Source organism: Trematomus bernacchii, unplaced genomic scaffold (assembly GCF_902827165.1).
Source record: "Trematomus bernacchii unplaced genomic scaffold, fTreBer1.1, whole genome shotgun sequence".
NCBI classification, from domain to species: domain Eukaryota; kingdom Metazoa; phylum Chordata; class Actinopteri; order Perciformes; family Nototheniidae; genus Trematomus; species Trematomus bernacchii.
In genome coordinates, this window is record NW_022987588.1 from 6,197,471 (window position 1) to 6,221,577 (window position 24,107).

At 40.3% G+C, this 24,107-nt stretch overlaps 1 protein-coding gene across 1 annotated transcript; it reads right to left on the reverse strand.

Annotated features, from left to right (window-relative positions):
- Positions 1-555: 555 nt before the first annotated feature.
- On the reverse strand, positions 556-22,763 carry inpp4aa (inositol polyphosphate-4-phosphatase type I Aa). The gene is made up of 24 exons (XM_034128948.1): positions 22,645-22,763; positions 14,834-15,093; positions 14,700-14,744; positions 13,471-13,589; positions 12,864-12,980; positions 12,383-12,462; positions 12,162-12,279; positions 11,687-11,777; positions 11,448-11,595; positions 10,402-10,532; positions 9,589-9,693; positions 9,399-9,507; positions 9,295-9,312; positions 9,008-9,200; positions 8,189-8,473; positions 7,764-7,911; positions 6,830-6,862; positions 6,577-6,749; positions 6,282-6,405; positions 5,315-5,582; positions 4,336-4,433; positions 4,144-4,256; positions 3,098-3,252; positions 556-2,999 (listed from the first exon to the last, which is right to left on the reverse strand). Exons 2-24 carry the CDS (start codon positions 14,931-14,933, stop codon positions 2,867-2,869), a joined length of 2,904 nt encoding a protein of 967 aa, XP_033984839.1. The 5' UTR covers positions 14,934-15,093; positions 22,645-22,763; the 3' UTR covers positions 556-2,866.
- Positions 22,764-24,107: the final 1,344 nt, after the last annotated feature.

Genomic DNA, 24,107 nt, shown 5'->3' on the forward strand with positions numbered 1-24,107 from the left:
AGAAATGGGGTCACAGAGTAAGCATCTTCATTTCCAATCTGGACATTTGTTTTACAGAAGAAGTCATTCCTCTTTAACAAACAGGACATCTACTATAATGACGACATTTCCGGTAATGCTTTTAAAGGGGAACACACGTTTGTTGTGGTTTTACAGAGAAGTGCTACCAAACCACTTCACATCCCTAAATACTACAATACTAATTTTGAAAATGATATACTTTTACATCATTTTGGTGATTTTTTCTTGTGGGAAAATTTGCTACCAAATAATACGTAGGAACAAATAAATCCCTGGAAGGCTGGGAATATTCTCAAAAAGCATGGGTCATTTGATCCAGCGACTTCAAATAATGCAGTTTTGTATTATTATTATTCTGAAAGAGTAGGACTCATAGGGCATCCGTCCTTATTTATTTTGTCTCTATTTACGTTCTGCATGTTTGAGTCAACAAGTGAAAACATAATAAAATGCTGGTCACAAAAAACCACTCTTCACAATAAGTGTTAGGTATTATAATAACCAGTAGTAGACCATGAGGTGTAAAGTGCTTTTGGTAGCACTGCATTAACAACAGGCTAGTCATTTATTATTTTCCACAAGAAACATTCACTACAATTATGCAATAGCCTATTATTTTCAAAATAAGTGTTGTAGTATAACCAACAGGACACCATCGATGTATGAAGTGATTTAGGTAGCACTTCCGTGGGTAACACTGGACTGAATGATTATTTCCAAAAAGAAGTAAAGGGATTTTTGTGGAATTTTATGACACCTACCGTTAATTCCTCAAATTCATTCATAGATAAGACAAAAATAAATATAGAGATATTTATTCTGACAGATTTCAAACATATCACTGTGCAGCTACTTTTTGAAGATGCTTCTCTATGAGACAAAATGTTAGATGATGAAATATTTGCTGCTCAATTCACAAAGGTCATTTAATTTATAGATACACTCACTTGGCATTGGCAAGCCTTTATTCATTATCCAGTTTCTTTTCATACCTCTGTGGGGGTGCAAGCATCTTTACCCCCCCCCCCCCTCCAGCCTGTGTGCGTGTACAACGGATCACAAGGTCCTAACTTACTCATTAACAATGGATAAAACTATAACAGCATTTGGCAACAACAGCCATACAGTATCAACATAAATACATGTAAGCAAAATAACATATTCAAAATAAAATCCACTGTCTCTGTAGGTTTTGTACAATAAGGTACAATAGCGCTGGTACAACAGAAGAGGTGTTGTTGATGTTGGGAGAAAAATGCAATATGCATTATTTCAGTCTTAAAACATGTATCAAGTGCTCAAACTCTTACATTGCAACAGTATACAATTGCAATAGTAAAAAGCAGTTTTTCAAATCATCTTCATGCAGGTTAAATAAACGTGGTTTTTATCCAATTTTCATTCTGCATAATTCAACACAAGCTTTGTAAACAATAACAACTCAAGTTTCAATGGCTATCAAACCACCATAGTGCTGCATATACATTTCAAAATGTCCTAAATATCCGTCGATATGTTTATAGAGTAATGTGACGCACCACGATTTGTAAACCCTCACTGCTTCCAGTGTAGCATCAGAAGAGAAATCACATTAGCTTGAGACATCATTATACAAATGCCACACTGTGGGGTCGGGTATGTGCTTGATTTAGAAAGTGATGTTATATACGAGAAAAAGGAGAGACAGTGCGATAGAAATAGACAGCAGGCTAAAAGCTCTGTAATGAATCAAATGAGTGCTTTGACTTCTTTACGCCTACAGTCATTCTGCAGCTCAATTTAGGTCCAGAAAAATATGATCAAAGCTCTGATCTTTTAATCAAAGCTACACTAGCTACTACTACTAGAATTGTAGCTGTTTCTTAAAAGACACATTTTCAAGAAAGCTTAACTAATTTTGTTTTCTCCAGACAACACTTTTTTACTGCTGTTGTCTTTCGCCTAAATGTGTATCTTTTCATATTCCACAAATAAGAGAAAATCTTACACAGCATCAGCAACACAAATCCAATTAAAAGACCAAAATTAACAATGCATTATTTTCTCTGTGTCTCTCAGCTCCAAGCCCATCTTTAAAATCTGCTCACAGATATATAGTTAAACTCTTTTTTAAGGGTGCTCTGTAATTCCACAAACAGCTGGGCACTGTAGTTCATAACGTAAATGTTAATCAAGCAGGAGTGAACATTTGTTTAGGACTTTTCAGGGGTGGATAAATACACATTTTGTGAGTTTTACAGCAGTAACTTTGTGTATGTGGCATTTACTCAAAATAAACTACAATGCCCATGTTCACCGTAATAAGGGACCTGTCAGCCAGTGCAAGTGTGGCTCGTTGATGTGCTTTTCATAGTTTTTTGGCACCAATGTTCATTGTTCGTCTTAGTCTTTGCAATCAATTTTGTGGCAATATCAAAAATGGTTCAGCCTTGACCATCTGACAATCTGATCAAATAAATAAAAAAGGAAAATAACAAACGTGTCCCTCATCGTCTTTCTAAAGACTGACACTATTTCAGACCTTTTTTCTACGGACACGATGTACTCCTGATGCTACGACTGGTCGTCTGCACACAGTGTTTTCTGCACAGAGGCTACAATGTGACACAGAAAGCCATCTCTACCGTCTCTGTCTGTGAAGTGGTCGTGAAAAGTGTGTGATTCTAGCACTACTGGAGGAGGGGGGGAACGGCTAGAAAACAATCTACAGTAGCACTTGGACATTTATTATCGTAACAGTGACTAAGCACAAAACAAAGGACTGTTGTTCCAGTTCGGTATTTTCTGTTTGTGTGGTGCTATCATCGTAATCCCCTCCAGTCTTTTGGGTTTCCTCCAGTTCAGATTAGGTCTCGACCTTCCCGTACGTCCCCTCTGGAGGGCGGTATTGTTTGGGGAAGGCCTTGAGCTGCAGAGCGTTGAAGGCGTATTTACGACATCCCACGTTCTTCATGGTGTTCTCTCTCCTGCAGCCCTCACTGTGGAGACACACAAGCAATGCATTCTTTATTTTTTACAATGAGCTCCAGGGGTTTGGTTACATGATTGATATTTATGACCTTCATGATCAGCTGACCTGCGCATACAGTCCAGGGCCTGGTAGAAGACCTGCGGGGCGAGGGCGTGCTCCTGCTGCAGGACCTGGCACTGCTCCAGGGTCAGAGACATGGCCGTGCGGTCCTTGGCGCTCTTACAGCTGGTGAAGCGCACGCCGTTCAGACGCCGGCACGCCTTCAGGGGTTTGGAGAGTGAGATGAGAGGAGATTTTACAGCAGAATCAGGTTTTTATACACAAGGAAAATGCTGTTGTGTATTGGTGCATGACATACACATACGTAAGAGGACATAAACATAGATATGGAAGAAAAAGTCAACACAAAAAACTTTAAAATATATGTATATATCTGAATTCAAATCAAACCTGTATAGAAGAAATGTGCAATAAAAAACCAAACACGTACAATTAAATATATATAATATATTTGAATTAAAATGAAAGAGCTGTGCAGTTGTTAAGGATAGTAGTATTTTGCAGAAATGGGCAAAGTTGCATATTGTTAATGTAAATTAAATAAAAAAAAACAAGAATGAGGAATAGAAGAACATAAAAAACCATGAAAAGAATTATAAATAATATGAAATATACTAGAAAAATATTTAGAATATCCAAATTAAAATAAAATTTTTTTTTTTTTAGAATTGGTTATTTTGTGCATGAAAATGCACAGTTGACCAAGGAGTATGCTTTGGTGCAAAACATTAACCAAGTAAGATGAATACAAAAGTATAAAAGTTAGATAATAATAGAAGATAACTGCAATCAAATTATGAAAAAAACAATATATTTGAATGAAGAATGGTGCAGTTGTAATACTTTCTTGCAGAGATGTGCAAATGGCCCAATACATGTTTTACAGTGTGAAGAAATGCAACGTCCAGAGCTATAATCCCACAGATACAGTATGTGTTTATGTAATGCATGCCGACAGATGAGAAGACGATCATGTAAAGTGTAGAGTCTGTGTGAGGGGACAAGAGTCCAGGGGGTTCAGGGCCTTATTGATGAGGCAAACTGCAGATGTGAAGAAGACCACACAGAGAAGTGATGAAGAGTGAGTTTACCTCGGCTGCTTGCCACAAAATCTCCACGTTCTTGTTTTTCTTGGCGTTCACGTTCAGGCTCAGCTGTTTGAGCAGATCGGGGACACTGGTGGTGCTGCGGGAGCGAGGCAGGCCTGAGGAGCACCGGGGGAGCCAATAAAACAACAAGATACACATTTAACCTCTGATACAAGTGTTGTTCATGTAACTCACAGTCTTCTGGCAGCACTTCTTTGAACTGATCGAAGTAGGAGCTGAGGCGCGTCATGCTCTCCATGTTGATCACCTCCTGTAGTGACGTGTCTCCAAACCTGGACACAAGCAGGATATTAGAGTTCAGATCCTTCAGGACCATCTCACGTGTCTTATAAATGTCTCAATCAAAGTCAGTAGTGTTCTTGAGAAATATCATTTGTTTTCCTACTGTATAACATGAGTTTATTATGTCCTCTCTCTCTCTGCCTCTCTCCTCTCTCTCTGCCTCTCTCCTCTCTCTCTCTGCCTCTCTCCTCTCTCTCTCTGCCTCTCTCCTCTCTCTCTCTGCTCATTCAGGAAACGGATGCTTTTTAAAGGCTTCCAAGTCATAAATACAAAATATGAAACTACTTTATTACTTATTAATTTTCTTATTTACACTATCAGATTTGCGAATAGTTTTTATTTTTTAATGAGCATTTTTGTATATTCATCTAATTATATCATAGCATTTATGTATATTATATATAAATGTTTTCAAGATAATGGATCACAAAGTTGTTTTTTTTCCAATTTCAACCTTATGAATAAGCTAAATAGTTGGTCATTCACATTTATTTTATTTCATATTTTGGGTTTAAAATATTTGGATTTTTCTGGGGAATATATATTTACCAAACAGTATTGATAAGCCAAGTTTTTTAATTGATTTTGTATTCATTATTTTAATAAAAAAAACCTTACAGACAGAATCTATTCAATTATTCAAATGATATACAACCTGATGCTTAGAGAGTATTTTAAAGAGCTTTCCCATTTTATATTTGGTAAAATCGCTGAAGTAGAAATTTGAGTATGAACACCTAAGCTTAACATACCACAATGTCTATTGACCTATACATCCAAATGTTGCTCTTAGACTCTTCATTTCTTCCTGTCCTACTCCCTCCACCCCTCCACCCCTCCACCCTCCTCTCCTCCAGCGTCAGAGACTCACTTCTCGGCCATGGTCTGCTGCTCGTTGATGCCCACGTTGAAGAGGACCGGCTGGACGCGCAGCAGCATCCCGTTCTGGATCTCCCGGGGCAACGTGTCGAACATCGCCCCGGGCAACGGCACCCTGACGTTGAAGCCGTTCCTGTTTCCTGTGATCACCGGCATCATGTCCGGGGAGAAGGCCGAGGTCGCCTGGGTGACTTTGAAGGTGACGTTCCTCAGGTCCAACACTCCCACGCTCATGTCCTCCAACATGGCCAGCTCCTCACCTGAGAGACAAGAAAGAAACATGAAGAACATTTACATCATAAAGTCAACTAAGATGTTATGGTTTGGCTTCTGTAGTTTTACCTCAGATGTTTAAAACTTTTCAATAATATTCTGAGAAATGTGATAAAAATAAGACTTTAATGTATAAAATAGATTTTAATGAATGGCAAATAAAAAGGACGTATTCATGACTGTAAACTAATTTTACTCAAACTTTAACATAGATAAAGCTAAATTAAATTGTATGAGCCCAAAGGTTTTTTGAATTAGTTTTTGTTCATTTCATTACATTTTCCCATAAAAGGTTATCAATTATTTTTGTAAGTATGTCCTATTTTCATTAACCAGCCTTACCTTCCTTACATGTATTGCCATTGAAGCCAGTTAAACACAGGACGTCTTAATATTAATTCTGTTTAGTGCTCATGACTTCACATTTTAGGCGAAGAAACCCTATTTTCTTGGACCGGATTCACAGCCTGTCTATCACAATGTCTATTTTTAAGCTAATCTAGCTCAAGATATAACATTACTAAGATAAAAAACAAACAAACCAAACCCATTTCTGCAAGATTTTGTAACCGTGGTGGAGGTGTGCACTCTCTTACTGCTGTGTGATGGTCCATTTCTTAAGAAGCATACATGCACACAATGACTCCACACACACATCCTCACACACATCCTCACACACAGGTTACCGTAGGTGCTGAGCAGGCCCTCGTACTGCACCAGCAGGCCGATGGTGTGCAGCTGTCTGAGGAAGCCCGAGTCACAGAGAGAGTTCCTCAGTTTGATGATGAAGCCGCAGATCAGCGCCGTCAGCTGTCAGAAGAAACACACAAGTCAACACAGAGGTGGAGGAAGTACTCACACCTATGACTTTAAAAGTAGAAATACTGTAAGGCACGATGCACACTGTGTGATGACAAATCATTTCCCAAAAGCTACATGTGTATAAGTGAGGGGAAAAGGGGAAGATGTAAGTTGACGGACCGTCTGGCAGAAGACGACGTCGCGGCGGTACTGCATGGTGAGGCTCAGGGCGATGGTGGGGGCGCTGTCCTGCATCAGAACAAACACCATGGCCTTCTTGGCTTTGTCGCTCATCAGAGACGCACAGTCTGTGAGTGTGGAGAGCAGCGGGTACAGAGCCTCGCTCCACTCTCCTGAGACACAGCAGGGAACACACTCAAACACACAGGGAGAGTACACACATTGTGAAACACATCCGGAATATTGCTCTTACCCGGGGACTTCTTTTCTTTATCTGGGCTGTGTTCTACGAGAGAGAGAGAACGTTTGTTTAGTTAAGGACACAATTCTACTTTTATTGTAACACTATTATATTTTAAACATTGAGCAACACTGAAGCAGCTCATATCAACCTGTGTGTGTGTCAGAGAGAATGACGATGATGATGGTTGTTGATGGTTTCGTGGTGGTTGTGAGGATGGAGATGATAATGGAGGATGACAGAGGATGATGGTGGTAAATCCTTGTCTTTACACTCAGGATTACTCCACATGCATGCACAAGCACTGTGTGTGTGTGTGTGTGTGTGTGTGTGTGTGTGTGTGTGTGTGTGTGTGTGTGTGTGTGTGTGTGTGTGTGTGTGTGTGTGTGTGTGTGTGTGTGTGTGTGTGTGTGTGTGTGTGTGTGTTTAATTATTTAGTACAGGCAAGAGACACAAATGAAGGACAGGACAGAACGATGGGATTATAATACCATCTCACCAACAGAAAAAAAAAAGTAATAATACTTAAATGAAAATAACATTAATAATAAAAAAGAAAGAATAAAAATAACAAAAAGAAAGATACAAAATGTTAAAATAAATAACAAATAATAATAATTTAAAAAAAAACACACACGACACGAAACACATTAATGTTCCATCTAATCCCACTTTTCGTTAGAGCAATTCTTTCTCCATTTCCTGTAGTGCTGTGCCAATCAACACAACCTTATGATGGTTTGTGGCAATATTTTTTTTACAAAAGAAGTTGCCTTCACAATGTATGTGTGTGTGCCTGTGTGTGCCTGTGTGTGTGCCTGTGTGTGTGCCTGTGTGTGCCTGTGTGTGTGCCTGTGTGTGTGTGCCTGTGTGTGTGTGCCTGTGTGTGTGCCTGTGTGTGTGTGCCTGTGTGTGTGTGCCTGTGTGGGTGTTTGAGTGTGTGTACCTTTCTTGGTTTTCCCCGGCTCCTCGTTGGCGAGCTCGAAGACGTCCTCGGAGCTGCTGTCGCTCTGCATTCTGTCTCTCTGCAGCAGGCTGTCCACTCTCTGGATCACACAGTCCAGGCTCTTATTCACATTCAGCCACACCTTGTCCTGCACACACACACACACACACACACACACACACACACACACACACACACACACACACACACACACACACACACACACACACACACACACACACACACACACACACACACACACACACACACACACACACACACACACACACACACACACACACACACACACACACACACACACACACACACACACACACACACACACACACACACAAATCACAAATGATAAATAAAGACAAGAGAAAAACACAGACATCAAAGAAGCAGTTGGACTTTCCTCCTACCCAATCATCTTCGTGTAAATCTGCGTACATGGAGGCGCGCTTGTTTCTACTCCCGTCGCTGCCGTCGGGAGGAAATGCGTGGCGGGACGGAGAGGTGGGGGCGCGGGACGGGGAGGCCGAGTGGCGAGGGGAGGGGGAGCGAGAGGGGGGACGGGAGGAGGGTGAGAGGGAGGAGGAGGAGGGGGAAGGGGTGCTGCGCTGAGTGGGCTCTGGGCGGGCGGCGGCCAGGGCGAGGATGGCTGAGGAGAGCAGCTTGGAGTCACACACGGTCACCAGCTGACGAGTCTGAGGAGGGAGAAGAGGAGAGAGAGAGAGAGAGAAGAGAGAGGAGAGAGAGAGAGATGTTATTTTTTTAACATAAAACAACAGGGTATCTTGATTATGTCAAAGTGCATTACGTTTAAGACAATACATGTTTTAAACAGTGTGCGTTCACTAATGCTAACAGACTTAACTAAGAGTTTATTAATTGAACTGAAAAAACATACTTCCAAATTAGATTAAAAAAAATTGTAAAATGGATAAAAATCTAATTAAAATTAAATAAATAGTTTATCATGGGATGACAGTGTTCCTGTGATGTGGAGGTGTGTTGAGGATGCTGCATTCATATTTTATCTATTATATAAGCCCGTGAAAATGTTATTAAAATGTATTTTTAGCTTCAAAGAACTGGTCATTTTTATCCAGGCAATGAGAGTTGAGATCAAAACTCAAAAGGATGAGGAAGTCAGAAGCAGAGTGAGAGAGAAAGGGTGAGATGGAACAGAGAAGAAGCTTTGTTCCCATAAATACTATAAAATCTATCCTCTGAGTTACCTTCTCTGTGAGGATGGCCAGCGTTCTCTCCAGAGCGTTGGCCGAGCGCTCCTTGGCGGCTCGAGACAGACGTTCAGTGTAGTAACACACCTGTGTCTTCAGAGTGTTAATCTGACCAATCAGCTCCTTCGCTTTCACCACGTCCTGAGGCTGGTACGTCATTCCTTTAGAGCCCGGGCCAGCAGAGCTTTGGCTGCGTGTTGAAGACACAAATAAGATGAATTGTGGAAACACAGTGATGATACAAATCACATGAGAAACTATCAATACACTTCACATGATCTCACCTTTCCTCCTCATAAGTGCTGATTGAAGGGGAAAGAAAAACAGAAGAATGAATCACTCATTAAATCAAACACCACCATGACACTGTTGGTTTTTCTCTACTCACTGTTTCCTGGCTTCTTCCAGCTTGTGCAGCATTTTTCGGAGGCCGCAGCCTTTGAAGCCTTGATGATGTGCTGCAGGAGCTCCGATAGTCACAACATCGTACGTCCGGTCTGAAGGGAGGACAGCAATAAAGAGGAGACATTAAGATACAGTACAAACAATTAAATTAATTAAAACTTAGAGTCACGTACCATAGCCAGACTCCCCCTGTACTCTCATTCTCTGGATGTGCAGGTTAGTTGGAATAAACTCCAACTTCCTCTCAGCTTTCAAGGTACTCGACTTAAATGAAGGACCTGAGAGCAAGCAGAGAGGAGGAAATAAGATATCTGTATATATACATATAGAGTATAGATAAGCAACCATGCGAGACACCTTCTTTATAAAGCACATTTCCTTCAGATGGAAGTGTGTGAGCTACCAAGAAAATCACAGCCACAAATACTGGATAGTGTAATAACCCTCACCTCCCATAGTTTGACTTCATTTCAGTCGCAGTCAACCGGAACAACAATTAAAACCACACATTTGATTTGAATGGTAAACTCTTTATTAGCTTTAAACCTGGCATTATTTTGTTTATCTGCAGACATGTTAGCAAAGTTAACACATATCTTTGTTTGTATTCAATCATTGTCTTTGTTTTGGGAGGTTACTTCCTGGTTCAGCGAAAGGTGTGGCTGAGGGCTGAGGACTGCAATTGGGCCAAATAGTCAAAGGGGGGATTTGGGTTTTGTCAGTATCTTTTTGATAAGATTAAAGATTCCTGGTTTATAATGTTTTTTTGGGTCAATAAAAACCCCCGTTTCTTTGGTCCCTAACAATCATTATGAAAAATGAATAAAGATTTCTTTAAATTCAGATCAGTGACTGACCAATCGGAGTTAATAAGATGAAGACAAGTATTATTGTATGCAATTTTGCAACATTCGGATTCCCATGTGAAATTGGGAGGATGCTTTTTTATTAATATGACATGTTTGAAATATCTCTGTGTTTGTAACCTTTGTATTCGTGCAGGTCACTGATGGTCTCCTGGTAGGTGAGGATGATGGTCTGATACTGAGTGATGATCTGCCTCCGGAGGTTCTCCCAACATGGAGACAGCTCTCCCAGCTCCTCCAGCTCACACACCCTGCACAACACACACAAACACACACACACATCTACCATCAGCTCCTCCAGCTCACACACCCTGCACAACACACACACATTTACCATCAGGACTGCAGCTCACACACCCTGCACAACACACACACACACAAACACACACACATCTACCATCAGCTCCTCCAGCTCACACACCCTGCACAACACACACACATTTACCATCAGGACTGCAGCTCACACACCCTTCACAACACACACAAACACACACACATCTACCATCAGGACATCCAGCTCACACACCCTGCACAACACACACACATTTACCATCAGGACATCCAGCTCACACACCCTGCACAACACACACAAACACACACACATCTACCATCAGCTCCTGCAGCTCACACACCCTGCACAACACACACAAACACACACACAACTACCATTAGCTCCTGCAGCTCACACACCCTGCACAACACACAGACACATTTACCATCAGGACATCCAGCTCACACACCCTGAACAACACACACACAGATTTACCATCAGCTCCTCCAGCTCACACACACCCTGAACAACACACACACAGATTTACCATCAGCTCCTCCAGCTCACACACACCCTTAAACACACAGAAGCGTTTCCCAGCAAGTCATCCACATGATGCTCTGATGAGCTCACAGTTCCTGCAATTAACATCTGCAGCTGTGCAAGTCCAACTCCTCAATCCACCCACATTACAAGGAACCATTAGCAATAACGGCACCAGTGGGAATCATTAAGATAATGTCTCTTTCACTGTATGAAGCTGATACCGTAAATGAGTACATACAGGATAAACAGTTCTGATATCACACACTCATTTACCAAAGGAGACATTAAAGATTCCTTTGTTCCCTATATGCAATATACATCTGACCAGTGACCAGTCGCGATATTTTACCTGACGGCGTCTTCCTCCAGCAGCAGCTTGACAAACTGTCGGGGAATATGAAGAGAGAGCGCACTCTCGGCCATCTGCTCCAGGGTCCGGAGGTGGTTACCGTCCGTGGTGGGGAACCGGTACGTTCGTGACATCACGCCCCCGAACACTGAAGCAGACCGAAACATAGAACCACAGCCGTGAGTCACCATAATGTCACTCATTGTCATACAGGAGGTTTATATGTAGCTCACACTCACCAGCCTTCAGCACAGGGTCTTTACACAGAGAGGAAGACTTGGATTGAATGGCCATGGGTTCAGTCAGGCTCGCATCAACAGAGAGAACCATCTGACACACACACACACACACACACACACACACACACACACACACACACACACACACACACACACACACACACACACACACACACACACACACACACACACACACACACACACACACACACACACAGAAAAAAAATCACAATAATGTTCATGTGTCTTCTAAATTCTGGATTTTGGATTGGACAAACGAACAATTTAATGAAATTACCTTTGGCTTTTAAACACATTATTTTAACTAATAACTATGTGAATAACTAATGAAATATAGCTTTTTTTATTATGGTATTTTACTATAAGTAAGTAGGCATTGTTATTATGTAAAATAGAATAATAAATCAAATAAATAATGAATCAACAATTCAAGTTAGTGAAAGTGTTTCCTCACCCTGCCGTTCACCGTGTCTCCTCTCTGGAGTCGAGCCACAGGAGCTCTCTGCTCTCTCTTCTCCTCGATCTGCCAGGCGATGACCGTGATGTTTCCGACCCGCTCGTTCTCCCCCGACCTGACCCACAGTGACATCGAGAAAATCAAACATCCCAAACGCACATCCAGCAAGCAGTGGCTGTCATTGAGTCGCTGATAGAGGGAAGTGTGTTTCCTGTTACCTGAGAGTCAGGTGCAGTCTGTGGTGTTTGTCCTGCAGCAGCTCCTTCACCGAGAACATGGACGTGCCCAGCATGTACATCTGTCAGAGAAAAGCACCAAAAAGTAACAGATTACAAGGATTTCATTGTTATACTGTAGATGCTTAAGATAAACTGAAGTATGGACATTGCTATGGAAATGTCCATCCTTCAGAAACATCCAAATAAAAAATGACAACATTTGGAGATACATGTTTTTCACTAAATGGAATTGTACAAAGATTTGTAATCTGAAAAGTAATTTAAGCTATATGTATGGCAACATAAGTACACTATTTTTCTTGTAAATGCAGTTGAGTTTAAGTACAAAGTTGCATAAAATGGAAATACTCAAGTTAAGAAATATATACTTATATTAGTTACATTTCACCAATGAGTCTAGACTTGTAAGACAGTGGAGTCAGGTGGTTTTGGAAGAAAGTGTATTTGTGTGATGGTTTACCGTGCCCTGTGTGCGGTCCTTCACATCGTAGACAGACAGTTTGACCTGAGTCTGCTGCGTGATCAGAGAGTCCTGGAAGAACGACACGCTGCTCAGGAAGATCGGGTTACTGGTGGCCTGCAGACAGAGAGAGAGACAGGGAGAGAGACAGGGAGAGAGACAGAGACAGATGTATGAAGAAAATCATACTGTATATCTCAACATTTTGGAACAAATACTTTGATATTGTGATGATATTGTAGGGTTAACATTTGATGCTTCCAAAAACGACCAATCATTTTTTAATAAACAATCATCAGAAATAAGGAATTATTGATAAAATCAGTAAAGGCAAATAATTCAATAGCTAGAAAATTCTAGTAAATTCAGAAAATTACTTTTCTTTTGACTTTTTTTGTACTTTGTTCAAAATAATAAAAAACAATGTTTTTTCAAATTACATCACTTTCTGTAACACAACCTTTAAAACCAGTCAAATACATCACATGATATCCAAAATGTAAGACGATATCTACTCTAATATTGCGATATTGATATAATGATATATTTTCCCAGGTCTAGGTTTAAATAGTTTTTAGGAAGCAGTGGAAATCTAACAGCGGTGTACCTCTATGATTTCAGTCTGGGCGTGTTTGGTCCAGAAGGCCTGAGGCGGTGTGGTGCAGCTGACGGCCACGAAGCTGGTGGGCTTCCTGTCCAGAGAGGGAGTGACCAGCTCGCTGCAGGCTGCACACACAGAGAGAGAGAGAGAGATTACACACTGTGGGGTTTAATGGTGGGACGCTCACTAATCCTCTGCCTTGAGTAGAATGCAATGCAGTAGTTTTAAGTTGATCACTTGATGAGTTGCAGTTGTATACAGTAATGCTGTCAGGTTTAACAAGCGATGAAACAAGTCTTTCCACACATATGATGTAGTATATAAAAAGACACATCATCCTTCATTCAAAATAAGTGGCAGATGAAAGATCTTTAAACATTGATATATTATCCCCTTTATATTGTTACTTTCTTATTGTCAACACATTTTCAAGAAAAGACCAAAACAACAAAGCATTAGTCTGTCTCTCAAAAGTTTCTCTGTGACATGTAGTCCAGTTTCTATTACATACTGATCTAAAAACAGGTCCTAAAAGAAATAGAAAAAGGTCAGTCATTTCCTTATACAGCTGGTTTAGCAAACATCACTCAAACAGAAGTAAAGACTACATTTGTTCTGGACTATTCTTAGCTGTGGACTTAATACATTTAAGTACAGCAGATGTGGGATTGAGTGCCCATGTTCATCATAATATCCTATTGGTATCATCCAACATCTAACAGTGTGGCTCGTTAGTGAGCGTTTGTCTGTTAATAATGGAGAGTAATCAGCTGTATCGCACAGTGGAATCAGAGGCATTACTTCCCTGTGCAGTCAGTGAAATGAGGATGTTGATTTTATCAGGAGATTTGTTACAGTAATGCTCAAGCTTGGACTCATGAGGCCTTTAGGTGTAAATGAAGTTTTCAATATACGGTGTACAGGTTTTAAAGGTTACCTTGGTTGGTGATTGGCTAATGGTTACACAAGCCAAAAAATCGTTATGACATCATAAAGTGGCCAAAATCTGATCAGCTCATTTTCAGACAGGTTTTTATAGAAATGGATCAGGACAAAAAGAGAGAGAATCTTTGTTCCTGAAACTTTCAGAATCTTTTTACACAGAGGGGACACATGTTTATGTATAAGAGACATGAAAAAGTGGATTTTGCATAATAGGTGACCTTTAAGAAAATGACACACAGTCTGATCCACATATAGCATGAATAGTAGTAATAGTCTTCTCCTGAACTCACCCACACTGAACTCCAGCACCGGCTCGTCTGGATCCTGGCTGCTGCCTGCAGGAGAGGAAACAGGAGCGCTGTGTTAACAGTTTCCCATCACCAACCAAGGAAACCGGTTACCATGGTAGCAGTTACTTAGTTACCCGAGAGAGCCAGCCCCATCATCTCAGCCGACAGATCGAACGTGTTGGCCCGGTACACCGACCAGGGCCGGTGGCGGGGGCTGCGCTCCTTCCCCGACATGGAGGGGTCACCAAGAGGATGAGAAGGTTGAGAAAAAAAAATGGACTGAAGAGCAGAACAATGTCGAGGAGATTTAAAATCAAAACTCTGTCTGAGATCTGTGCTCGTTTGCTTCCCCTGTGTGTTGATCTGAGAGGTCACACGTGTGTCTGTGATAAACCTGAAAGAAGGACAGAAGAAAACAACAAAGTTATAATCTGCTGTGCACATAGAATGACAGAATACTGATCTTTAAGTCTTCACATACTGATGGCAGCTAGGCTAAAAAAAGAATTGGACAGAACAAGGAAACTGCTTGAAATAAGACATGAAAGGTTGCTACTTGCTGCATATTGGCCCAGCATCACATTTCAGTCTTTAATATACAATTAGCAGTCCTGGAAGAAGTATTCAGACCAATAACAAAAGCAAAATTAATAATACCAGACTGCTCAAATACAAGTCAAAGCAAGACATATGCAATCGTAATCAGGAAAATGTTCCTAAAGTATTCGAAATAAAAGTACTCGAAGCAGAAAATCCTCACATTTGAGAAGCTTGAAACAATCCAAATTCTCTCAATGAACTACATATTTAATCAGCTAATTAATCATAATATGTAATATGTATCGCCGGGTATATTTATTACAAACAAACTCTCATATGTTTTTTAATTGTGTTAAAAAACCTTAAACTGTGAAGCAGTGGCGGCGCCAGGGGGGCCATAGCACCCCCTAAGCACCCCCAATAAATGTATGTGTCTTTTTATGTGTGAAATTCATAATTTGGAAAAGGATTGATTCGAAAATAATGTGCTACAGTACAGTACAAGTAGCCTACTTCTGGGTCTCTGTGTTTCATTCAAGCTCTGCTCTGTGTGTGTGTGGCACGAGCTATTTTGTGTGCGTGCGCGAGCGCGCGAGAGAGAGAGAGCGCGCACTGGTACCGGAGATCGTTGTGGTTAGCATCTGGTGCTAGCTACGCTAACGGATATAAGGAGCTTTTTCAACAACAAGGTGGAGGGAGAACTCTCTCCTGTCAGACTGAGAGTCTCAGATAACCTCAGCTCAGGTGAAGTGAAGGACTCTCTCAGTGTTTAGAAAGTTAACTTTAGTCTAAGTTATCTCAGTGGGTCTCAAAACGGTTTGGTCACGAATAATGCAAATAAGTATTTCTGAGGCACACGTTTATATGATCATTATAGGTATAAAAAAATAAGAGCATAAATGAAAAACAGGTATGAAATACTATATGACAGTAAAACAAGAATACAGTTTAAAAGGGTGATTTGTAAAATATCCATAAAGATATAGAAAATACAGTTCTGTTTCATATGGATGTTGAGAGATGTATCCATAGATCTCTTCATTTTGAAGAGAGGATGTTAGGTCCACCCCCCACTTATAAAAAAAATAGCACTTTACCCCAGCTGCTTACACCTATATGCTGTGAGCTGATTATCGAGCCTTCATTGTAACAGTCGCGGGTACACTGTGTATGTGCGTGTGGGGAGTGTTGCAGTAGAAAATTCAACTGTAGCGACCGGGACATTAATGGGAAACCCTAAATGTTTGAGCACCCTCTATGAAGCTACCCCACAGCACCCCCAAAAGAAAATCTCTGGCGCCGCCACTGCTGTAAAGTAACTGTCACATACATGTAGACCTACACAAAGAGTATTTCCCTCTGATATGTAGTGAAGTAGAAGTACAGTCAAAATGGAAACACTCAAGTTAGGTACAAGTACCAGATTAACTACAATACTTTGTACTTTCCACCACTGGCCGTTAGACCAATGAGTAACTAATATAAGTCGGCTGTCTGTCTGTCTATTCTTTGATGAAAATGTTTGAGAGTCGAGGAGTTTCTGCTTCCACTTATCTTTCCTTCTGATAATGTGCTAATATAAGCAGCGGAAAACTAATTGCTGGGGGGGAAAGTGTGACATTTCACACAGCTGTAGGGTACGAACAAGGAGCTGCAGCACATCTCATGTCTCCATGCTATTTATACTTTTCCTCATTTCTTGCACACATGCAAAGACTGTTGAGGTAAATGTTTTTTCACAAATGAGTCCAATTTACTCCAGATATGACGGATAACCTTGTCACGCAAAGACACCAAGAACCATTAGTTATTTCCCCAGTAGCATCTGTGGCACTTTATGTTTATATGAAGTTATAATTCAGTATGTTATTGCCTTGTTCCTGTGTGGTAAGATTTTGAATATGAAGTCCTCTGTGTCTAAGAAGAGCCAAAATGAAAGCGCCTCACACAGCAATGAAGGATACAATAAAAGTGTTCGATAGGAAAAACTGAACACTTGCTTAAAAACCTATTTCTGGAGTTTGGCTAAAAGTTTGGTTGCAAGTCGAAAATTACGAGATACATTTTGAAATTTTGAATTAACATCTCAACATTTTTATTTAGTTTCCGAAATGTGACATGATTTTAAAATCTAAATGATGACTGATCTTGTAATTGACATAAAAATGTGGACTTGAACAATATTGAATATCTTAATATTTGTTGACTTGGTTTTTTTATTTTTTTACATGACTGTTAGGCATAGGCCTACTGTTATTTTTCTTAAAATATGTTATTCCATTTCCATAGTTATTTTTGACTTATCCTATAACGTTGACTTAGTCGTTCATTAAACTGAAATGGATTCATCTTCTGAGCATCAACTTTCTCTAGCGCCCTTGGTCTTGGAGTCTTTGAGTACAATTAGAAACTGTGTCATATAGAGGACAACATCTTTCAAGATAACTTGTGATGGACTAGTGTGATCATCCTATAGGATATAAATACAAGACATCATCTTCATCGATCTGCAGTTTCACATCATTATGTAGGATTCACCCTTCTGTTGGTTAGCGCTCCAACACATTGTACGTGATAGGCTAAGGGGCGGGACATCTCTAAGCCGTTGACCAATCACAACAGAGCCGGCCAGCTAACAAATCAGAGCAGACTGGGCTCTGGTTTCAGACAGAGGGTGAAAAGAGGTGCTGCAGCACAGGCAGTATGAGAAAAATAAAGTGCTTTTTGAACATTAAAGCATGGAGACATGTCACAGGAGAGGCACAACATAAATATGAACCTGAAAATGACCATAACATGTCCTCCTTAACCTCACACACTTGCATTAAGTGTGTGTGGTGTTACTCACTGAATCCGCCACTCATTTTGTACTATAATGCAAAAGCCACAGCGTAAGTGGCTGCTCGTGGTGTTAAAGGGAAGATAACACTGCACCTGAGTGTGCAACAGTGAGAGGAGAGGAGCTGAGGCTGTGCCAAGTGTGGCACATGGTGGTGTAAGAGTGAGAATCAGCAACAAGTCAGTCAAGCTGGCCGTATATTGATTTACCTCCTATTGCAAAGCACAACTACGCACTAATATGAACCGCACAAGACACAGAGGAAGAAATAGAAAGCAGAAAGAAAATGTAAAAGGTTAAGAGGAAAGGAAAAGGACAAAGCAAGATGTCTAACCTAAGCTTAACGGTGCTTCAAATTGAGGGAATATTTACATTTCCTGTGGCATGTCAGATTCAGTTAACATTTACTCTTTTCCTTAACAATTACCAAGAGTAGTAAATGTGTCTCTCCTTTTCAGAGCTGGTAGATAAATGGCACATCTGGTACTGAGAGCAATTGCCGGTCTTTTTATTTGACAAAAGGAGAGCAAATGTGTGTGTGAACCGCTGTGCATTCATGTGTAAGGACTCCAGCACCGGCGGTCTATTTTTACACGTGAATGTGTTTTGACGTCACACACAACGCAGCGTACATGACATCTCTCAGTGACGCACACACAGTCATCTACAGTCACACACACTACATCCAGAGTGTGAGTGTGATGCGCTTTGTCAGTTTAATCTCTGTTTTGGCACCTTCCTGTGAAGAAATGAAAATTGCAGCGTGGATGCTCTGCCTCATTAGGCTGTGTGGGAGTAATTGTCAATGGGAGCTGTCTTTTAAAACGCTGTAATCTCCACTGCCCGGGGGTCTGTGGGAGGCTCTCTAGGAAACCCACAGTATATCTAATGGAAAACCACAGGGCGACACGGATCAACACATCTGTCTGACAATCAGCGACACGTCGTCTGCTCCAAGGAGAGAAAACGCCTAGGACCGAAACAATATGTCGCTTTAGTCATTGGGAATCTGATTAAGAACAATGAGGGTGACAAGCTACAAAGGAAAACATGCTATAGATCGAGCTTCTCAAATGTGTTGGATATGTCTTTGGATTTTGAACTGTTGGTTGTGCAAAACAAAACATTTAAAGACCATTTCATGGGATAAATGATGCTGATGATTGTTTTGATCAGTTGATTTATATGTTGGTTTAACAAATGCCAGAAAGTAGTGAAAATTCACATCACAATTTGCTAGAACTGCAATACATTTAAAGTGCTGCTTCCATCAGTCTAAACCCATGAATATTACATTTCTTATCAAATAAAAAGTGCCGAGAAGCAGAATTCACATTTAACTGATAAATAACTCATCATAATATCTGCTGTTGATTGAAAAATATAGTGTCTGCTTATTTCACCTCTACAACTAAGGATTATTATCTCTAAAAATAGAATCTGAGGATATTTTTTGCTCGTGAGAAATGCCCTTGCGGTTTCTTGATGCTTAAAAACTGCTTTTTTTTATCCGGCCAGATGTCCAAAACTAAATAAATGATAACGTTATAAAATGAAGAGCAGCAAATGTTCACTTTGAAAAGAGGGAACCAGATACTTGCTTTAGATATACTGCTTGAAAAAAAAAAGATTTGATTACTAATGATTCAGCTCTTCTTGACGGATAGCTGTTAGATGCAGTGTTGTTAGATTTCTGCATTAAATGCATTAAACCGCAAATAGTGCTGACCTGGAATAAAGAAAGTTTTAGTTGACACTTGATTAGTTTAGTAAATTGAGAGATCTGTAAAAAGTAGTTCCTCCACAAGACTCATGCTATAGCAACACTTTAAGTCTTAAATCGCCATGCTCCAGCTAGAGCATTGCGATCAGCTCAGCAAAATATGTTGGTGGTTCCTCGGTGCAGGAAAAAGACCCGAGGTGACAGGGCTTTCAGTGTTGCAGCTCCCAGACTGTGGAACAGCCTCCCAGTACATATCCGGACTGCTGAGTCTATTGAACTTTTTAAATCTCAGCTAAAAACTCACCTCTTTGCACTGGCTTTTAATACTAGTTGAACATTACATTTTTACATTTGTATGAGTTTTTTAAAAATATTTTTCTAGTATCATGTTTTTAATTATTGTTTTATTATTGTACTCCCATTGTGTTATTTAATATTTATTGCCTGTACAGCACTTTGGTCAACTGAAGGTTGTTTTAAATGTGCTATATAAATAAATAAAGATTGAGATTGAGATTGAAGTCTTGCATTTAGCTCAAAATGTTCTTGATAATAAGTCGTTCAGCAAGAGAAAACAATTGTCTGAGAGATGGCAGGCCTAACAGCAAGAATCCCAAATGATGAAGTGCCACAGCTACTGTTCTACAGATGACCTCTGACCTCAAAAAGGCCGAACAGGTCAACGTTTGAGACTGAGTATTACAGTCTTCCTGCTTTAAGGTAAGAATACGATAAGATGGTAAACATGCAGCGAGTACAGAGGACAGAGACTATTCAGGTGTTTCTCGTCAGTCTGCTGGGAGACAAAACAAAGTGACCCAGTTAGTGGAGCTGCTGGAGGCACAGCTGCACCACAGAGCCTCTTCCTCTGCCTCCTCTTCCTCATCCTCCTCTTCCTCAGCTGCCTCCTCCTCCTCTGCCTCCTCTTCCTCTGCCTCCTCTTCCTCAGCTGACTCCTCTCTGAGTGTATAAAGTGTCCCTATTCTGTAGAGGACGCTGTGCCTGTGCCGAGTGGCTACAAGGACTTTTATTGCACATTTTGACTTCAACTTATATATAAATAAATATGTATTCATTTTTATTCTAATATGGTGCAACTGTCAAAAAAACAAATTTCCTCCTGGGATCTTGGGGACAAAATCAGACATTCAAATAGTAGTGGTGATGTCCCAGCGCCCTGTGTAAATGACACCTATACCGATGAGCATGGGACTTCATATTTTCATTGCCAACAACCATGCTGTAGTTATTGTGACAATAAAACCATACAATATTGAGATCTCTCCTGAATGTCCCTCTTTTTCTGCCCCGTCATCATCCCTCACAATTTGTCTTTTTGCGCTCCAGCCTCCTCCCTGTCCTTTGACCCGACGTCCCTCTCAGTTTCCCTCTATTGATCCTGTTTCAGTCCCAGCCGAGCAGCACCGCTCTGCCCTCCCTGGAGTCTGATCTACAACCGGCTGCTTGATGTAAAAAATGTGTGGCGTTACCATGGACACATGGGCGGCTGCCTCCATCCTCACATCTATAAATTGCTTTGTGATCAGATTGATCAAAGGGGAGCCGAATATGCAAACGTGTTTACTCCCGAGAGAACACACGCACACGCACACGCACACGCACACGCACACGCACACACACACACACGCACACACGCACACACACACACACACACACACACACACACACACACACACACACACACACACACACACACTATAAAACACTATTATTTCATTATAGATGTACCTACTAATATGTTTTTGGTGAAGTGATTCATTGATTGACTGATTGATTGATTAGTCTTTAAACTGTCAGAACATTTTGAAAAATGTCAATCCCAATTCCTCAAATTCCAAAATGAGGTCTTTTATTATGATATGAAAAAGAGAACAGCAGGAAATCATCATATTTTAGAGGCTAAAATGAGCATTGTTTGACATTGTTTCATGAGATTTATTGGGAGTATTTGTCTGAATATGGCCTAATAGATTTTTCAGTCTTTGCAGATCTTGATGCTGATCATAATTAATGAACTTGCTAAGGTGCTACATGTTCACACATACCATAGGTAGATCAGTATCAGGAGAAACACAGAGTTAAGAAACCTCAAATGTATCCCTCAAAAAGCTTCAGCACACAGACAGAAACCGAGGGGACAGTTAGAGGTGAGCCTCAGAAAGTGTCATTGTGTTCCCTCTCTGTTATGATATAATGTAAAAACAATGATTCAACAGATCAAATATAATCCTTCCTCTCTGTGGAAAGCATCTGGGAGGACAGCAATGGCGTGACACGTACTGCTTCATGAGCAACACATCCGGTTTAAGATGTACTGTGTGTAACCACCAACATACATGTTAACATTATGCTCTATAATCCCACATCAACTCTGTACTGGCCTTCTGTAACCCTGCGTGAAACAGGATGTCAGCCTGTGTGTTTACCAGCCTGCCTGCGTGGAAATAAACACACAAGAGGCCAAAGCTGTGCAATGAAAATCTATTTATGGAAGCACCGGCTACTAATATTGCCATTATAGTATAGAGGATGATTTTTTAATCACTGACAGCCGCACAATAACAACTATTGCGTCATGATATCTGCTGATGCTCAGTGATGCTGCTGCAGGATGTACCTTTAATTCACACAGTAAAAACACGCCATATGTAAGAGTAAAGACAGATACATCGACATTTCATATCATGCAATGGCTGTAAATATGTCTTATTCTGCTCCTGCTGCGAGCTGCTGTTCTGTCTTTGTGTGATAAACGCCCTCGATAAACCAAGACATGATGACATGACAAATGAGAAACACACATAAATATAAATATATCAAACCGTTTGGAGAAATGCGAAGGTTTCTTGTCATATTGATGCGCATCCTGGTCGCTGCTCCACGATGTCTGCAGTCAGGACTCGCCCTGACTCCCTCTGACACATCCAGGCGCAAAACCTCCACAGTTCCCCCACCCTCCACTGGGGGGCGCTGTCTGTCTGCAGGGAGACACTGAGAGGAAAGCAGATTCATTTATGTGCCATATTTTAGGTCAGGGGTGTCCATACCTTTTTCACCAAGGGCCATATACGGAAAAATATACGAAGGTCTGGGCCACACATAGAGGTGAGGTATATTGACTCATAAGTTCAGTTATAAGTTAGCAAAAACAATCAAATCTAGGTAAATTATGCTTGATCCTTGAAAATGCCTACATCACAGCTCTCCATAGGGTTTCATTTATTGTGTTACAAAATGTGTTCAGCTCATTCCTTAAAACAGAAACCTCAGATTGCTTATTCTATGGAGAAATAGGATGGGTATATTTCAAGCTCGTTATGTAAATAGTTTTTTTGTATTACATTACGTTACATTACATGTCACTTGTTAGACGCTTTTATCCAAAGCGACTTACATACTCAATACTGTGGGCAATCCCCACAGGAGCAACTTGGGGTGAAGTGTCTTGCCCGGGGACACAACGACATGCTGACTGCAGTGGGATTTGAACCTGTGACCCCCTGATCCGAACACCAACACAAAACCCACTGCACCACACGCCTTTTATCAACTAAGATATGTTAGTTTGCAAAAGGGCAAACATAAAATAAATACAAATAAGTTTAAAAAGGCAGATCAAATACAATTAAACAATTATTAGACATTAAGTTGTGCATACCATGAACGGAACAAATGTAAATGACATGAAATAAAAGTTACAGTGTTTAAGTGAAATTTAATTTAATTTATTAAAAACTATCAGCAAACAGAAAACTGTAGCTATTGAAAACCTATATTGCTGCCTTAAATAAAGTGTAGGTATTTGTTCAGCAAAATAACATTTACGTCAAGACAGTAAAGACTGTGAACACAGGCTAGCTATGCCAAGGAGACTCAATTATTTTGACTGCATCAGCCTTTTATTCCAAAATACATTTTGTATTTTAACATGTTGTTGTTTGTCATAAATATATATATTTGAGATATTGGGTGAGGTTTTTCTTGCCAAAGGGAGGGTCAGAAAATAATTAAAGATAGTTAAAAATAAAATGTTTTAAATAAAATGAATCTTTTTGAAAAAGGCATCATTTTGAACGACTAAGTCAACGTTATAGGATAAGTCAAAAATAACTATGGAAATGGAATAACATAGTCTAAGAAAAATAACAGTAGGCCTATGCCTAACAGTCATGTAAAAAAAAAAAAACAAGTCAACAAATATTAAGACATTCAATATTGTTCAAGTCCACATTTTTATGTCAATTACAAGATCAGTTATCATTTAGATTTTAAAATCATATCACAT

Coding starts and splice junctions, on each gene's coding strand:
- inpp4aa (XM_034128948.1), bottom strand. CDS start 14,933: ATGTCGGGGAAGGAGCGCAGCCCCCGCCACCGGCCCTGGTCGGTGTAC. Junction 9,694..10,401: donor TGACCTGCACGAATACAAAG/GTTACAAACACA, acceptor GCTTGCTCTCAG/GTCCTTCATTTAAGTCGAGT. Junction 6,863..7,763: donor GCCGGGGAAAACCAAGAAAG/GTACACACACTC, acceptor TCTCTCTCGTAG/AACACAGCCCAGATAAAGAA.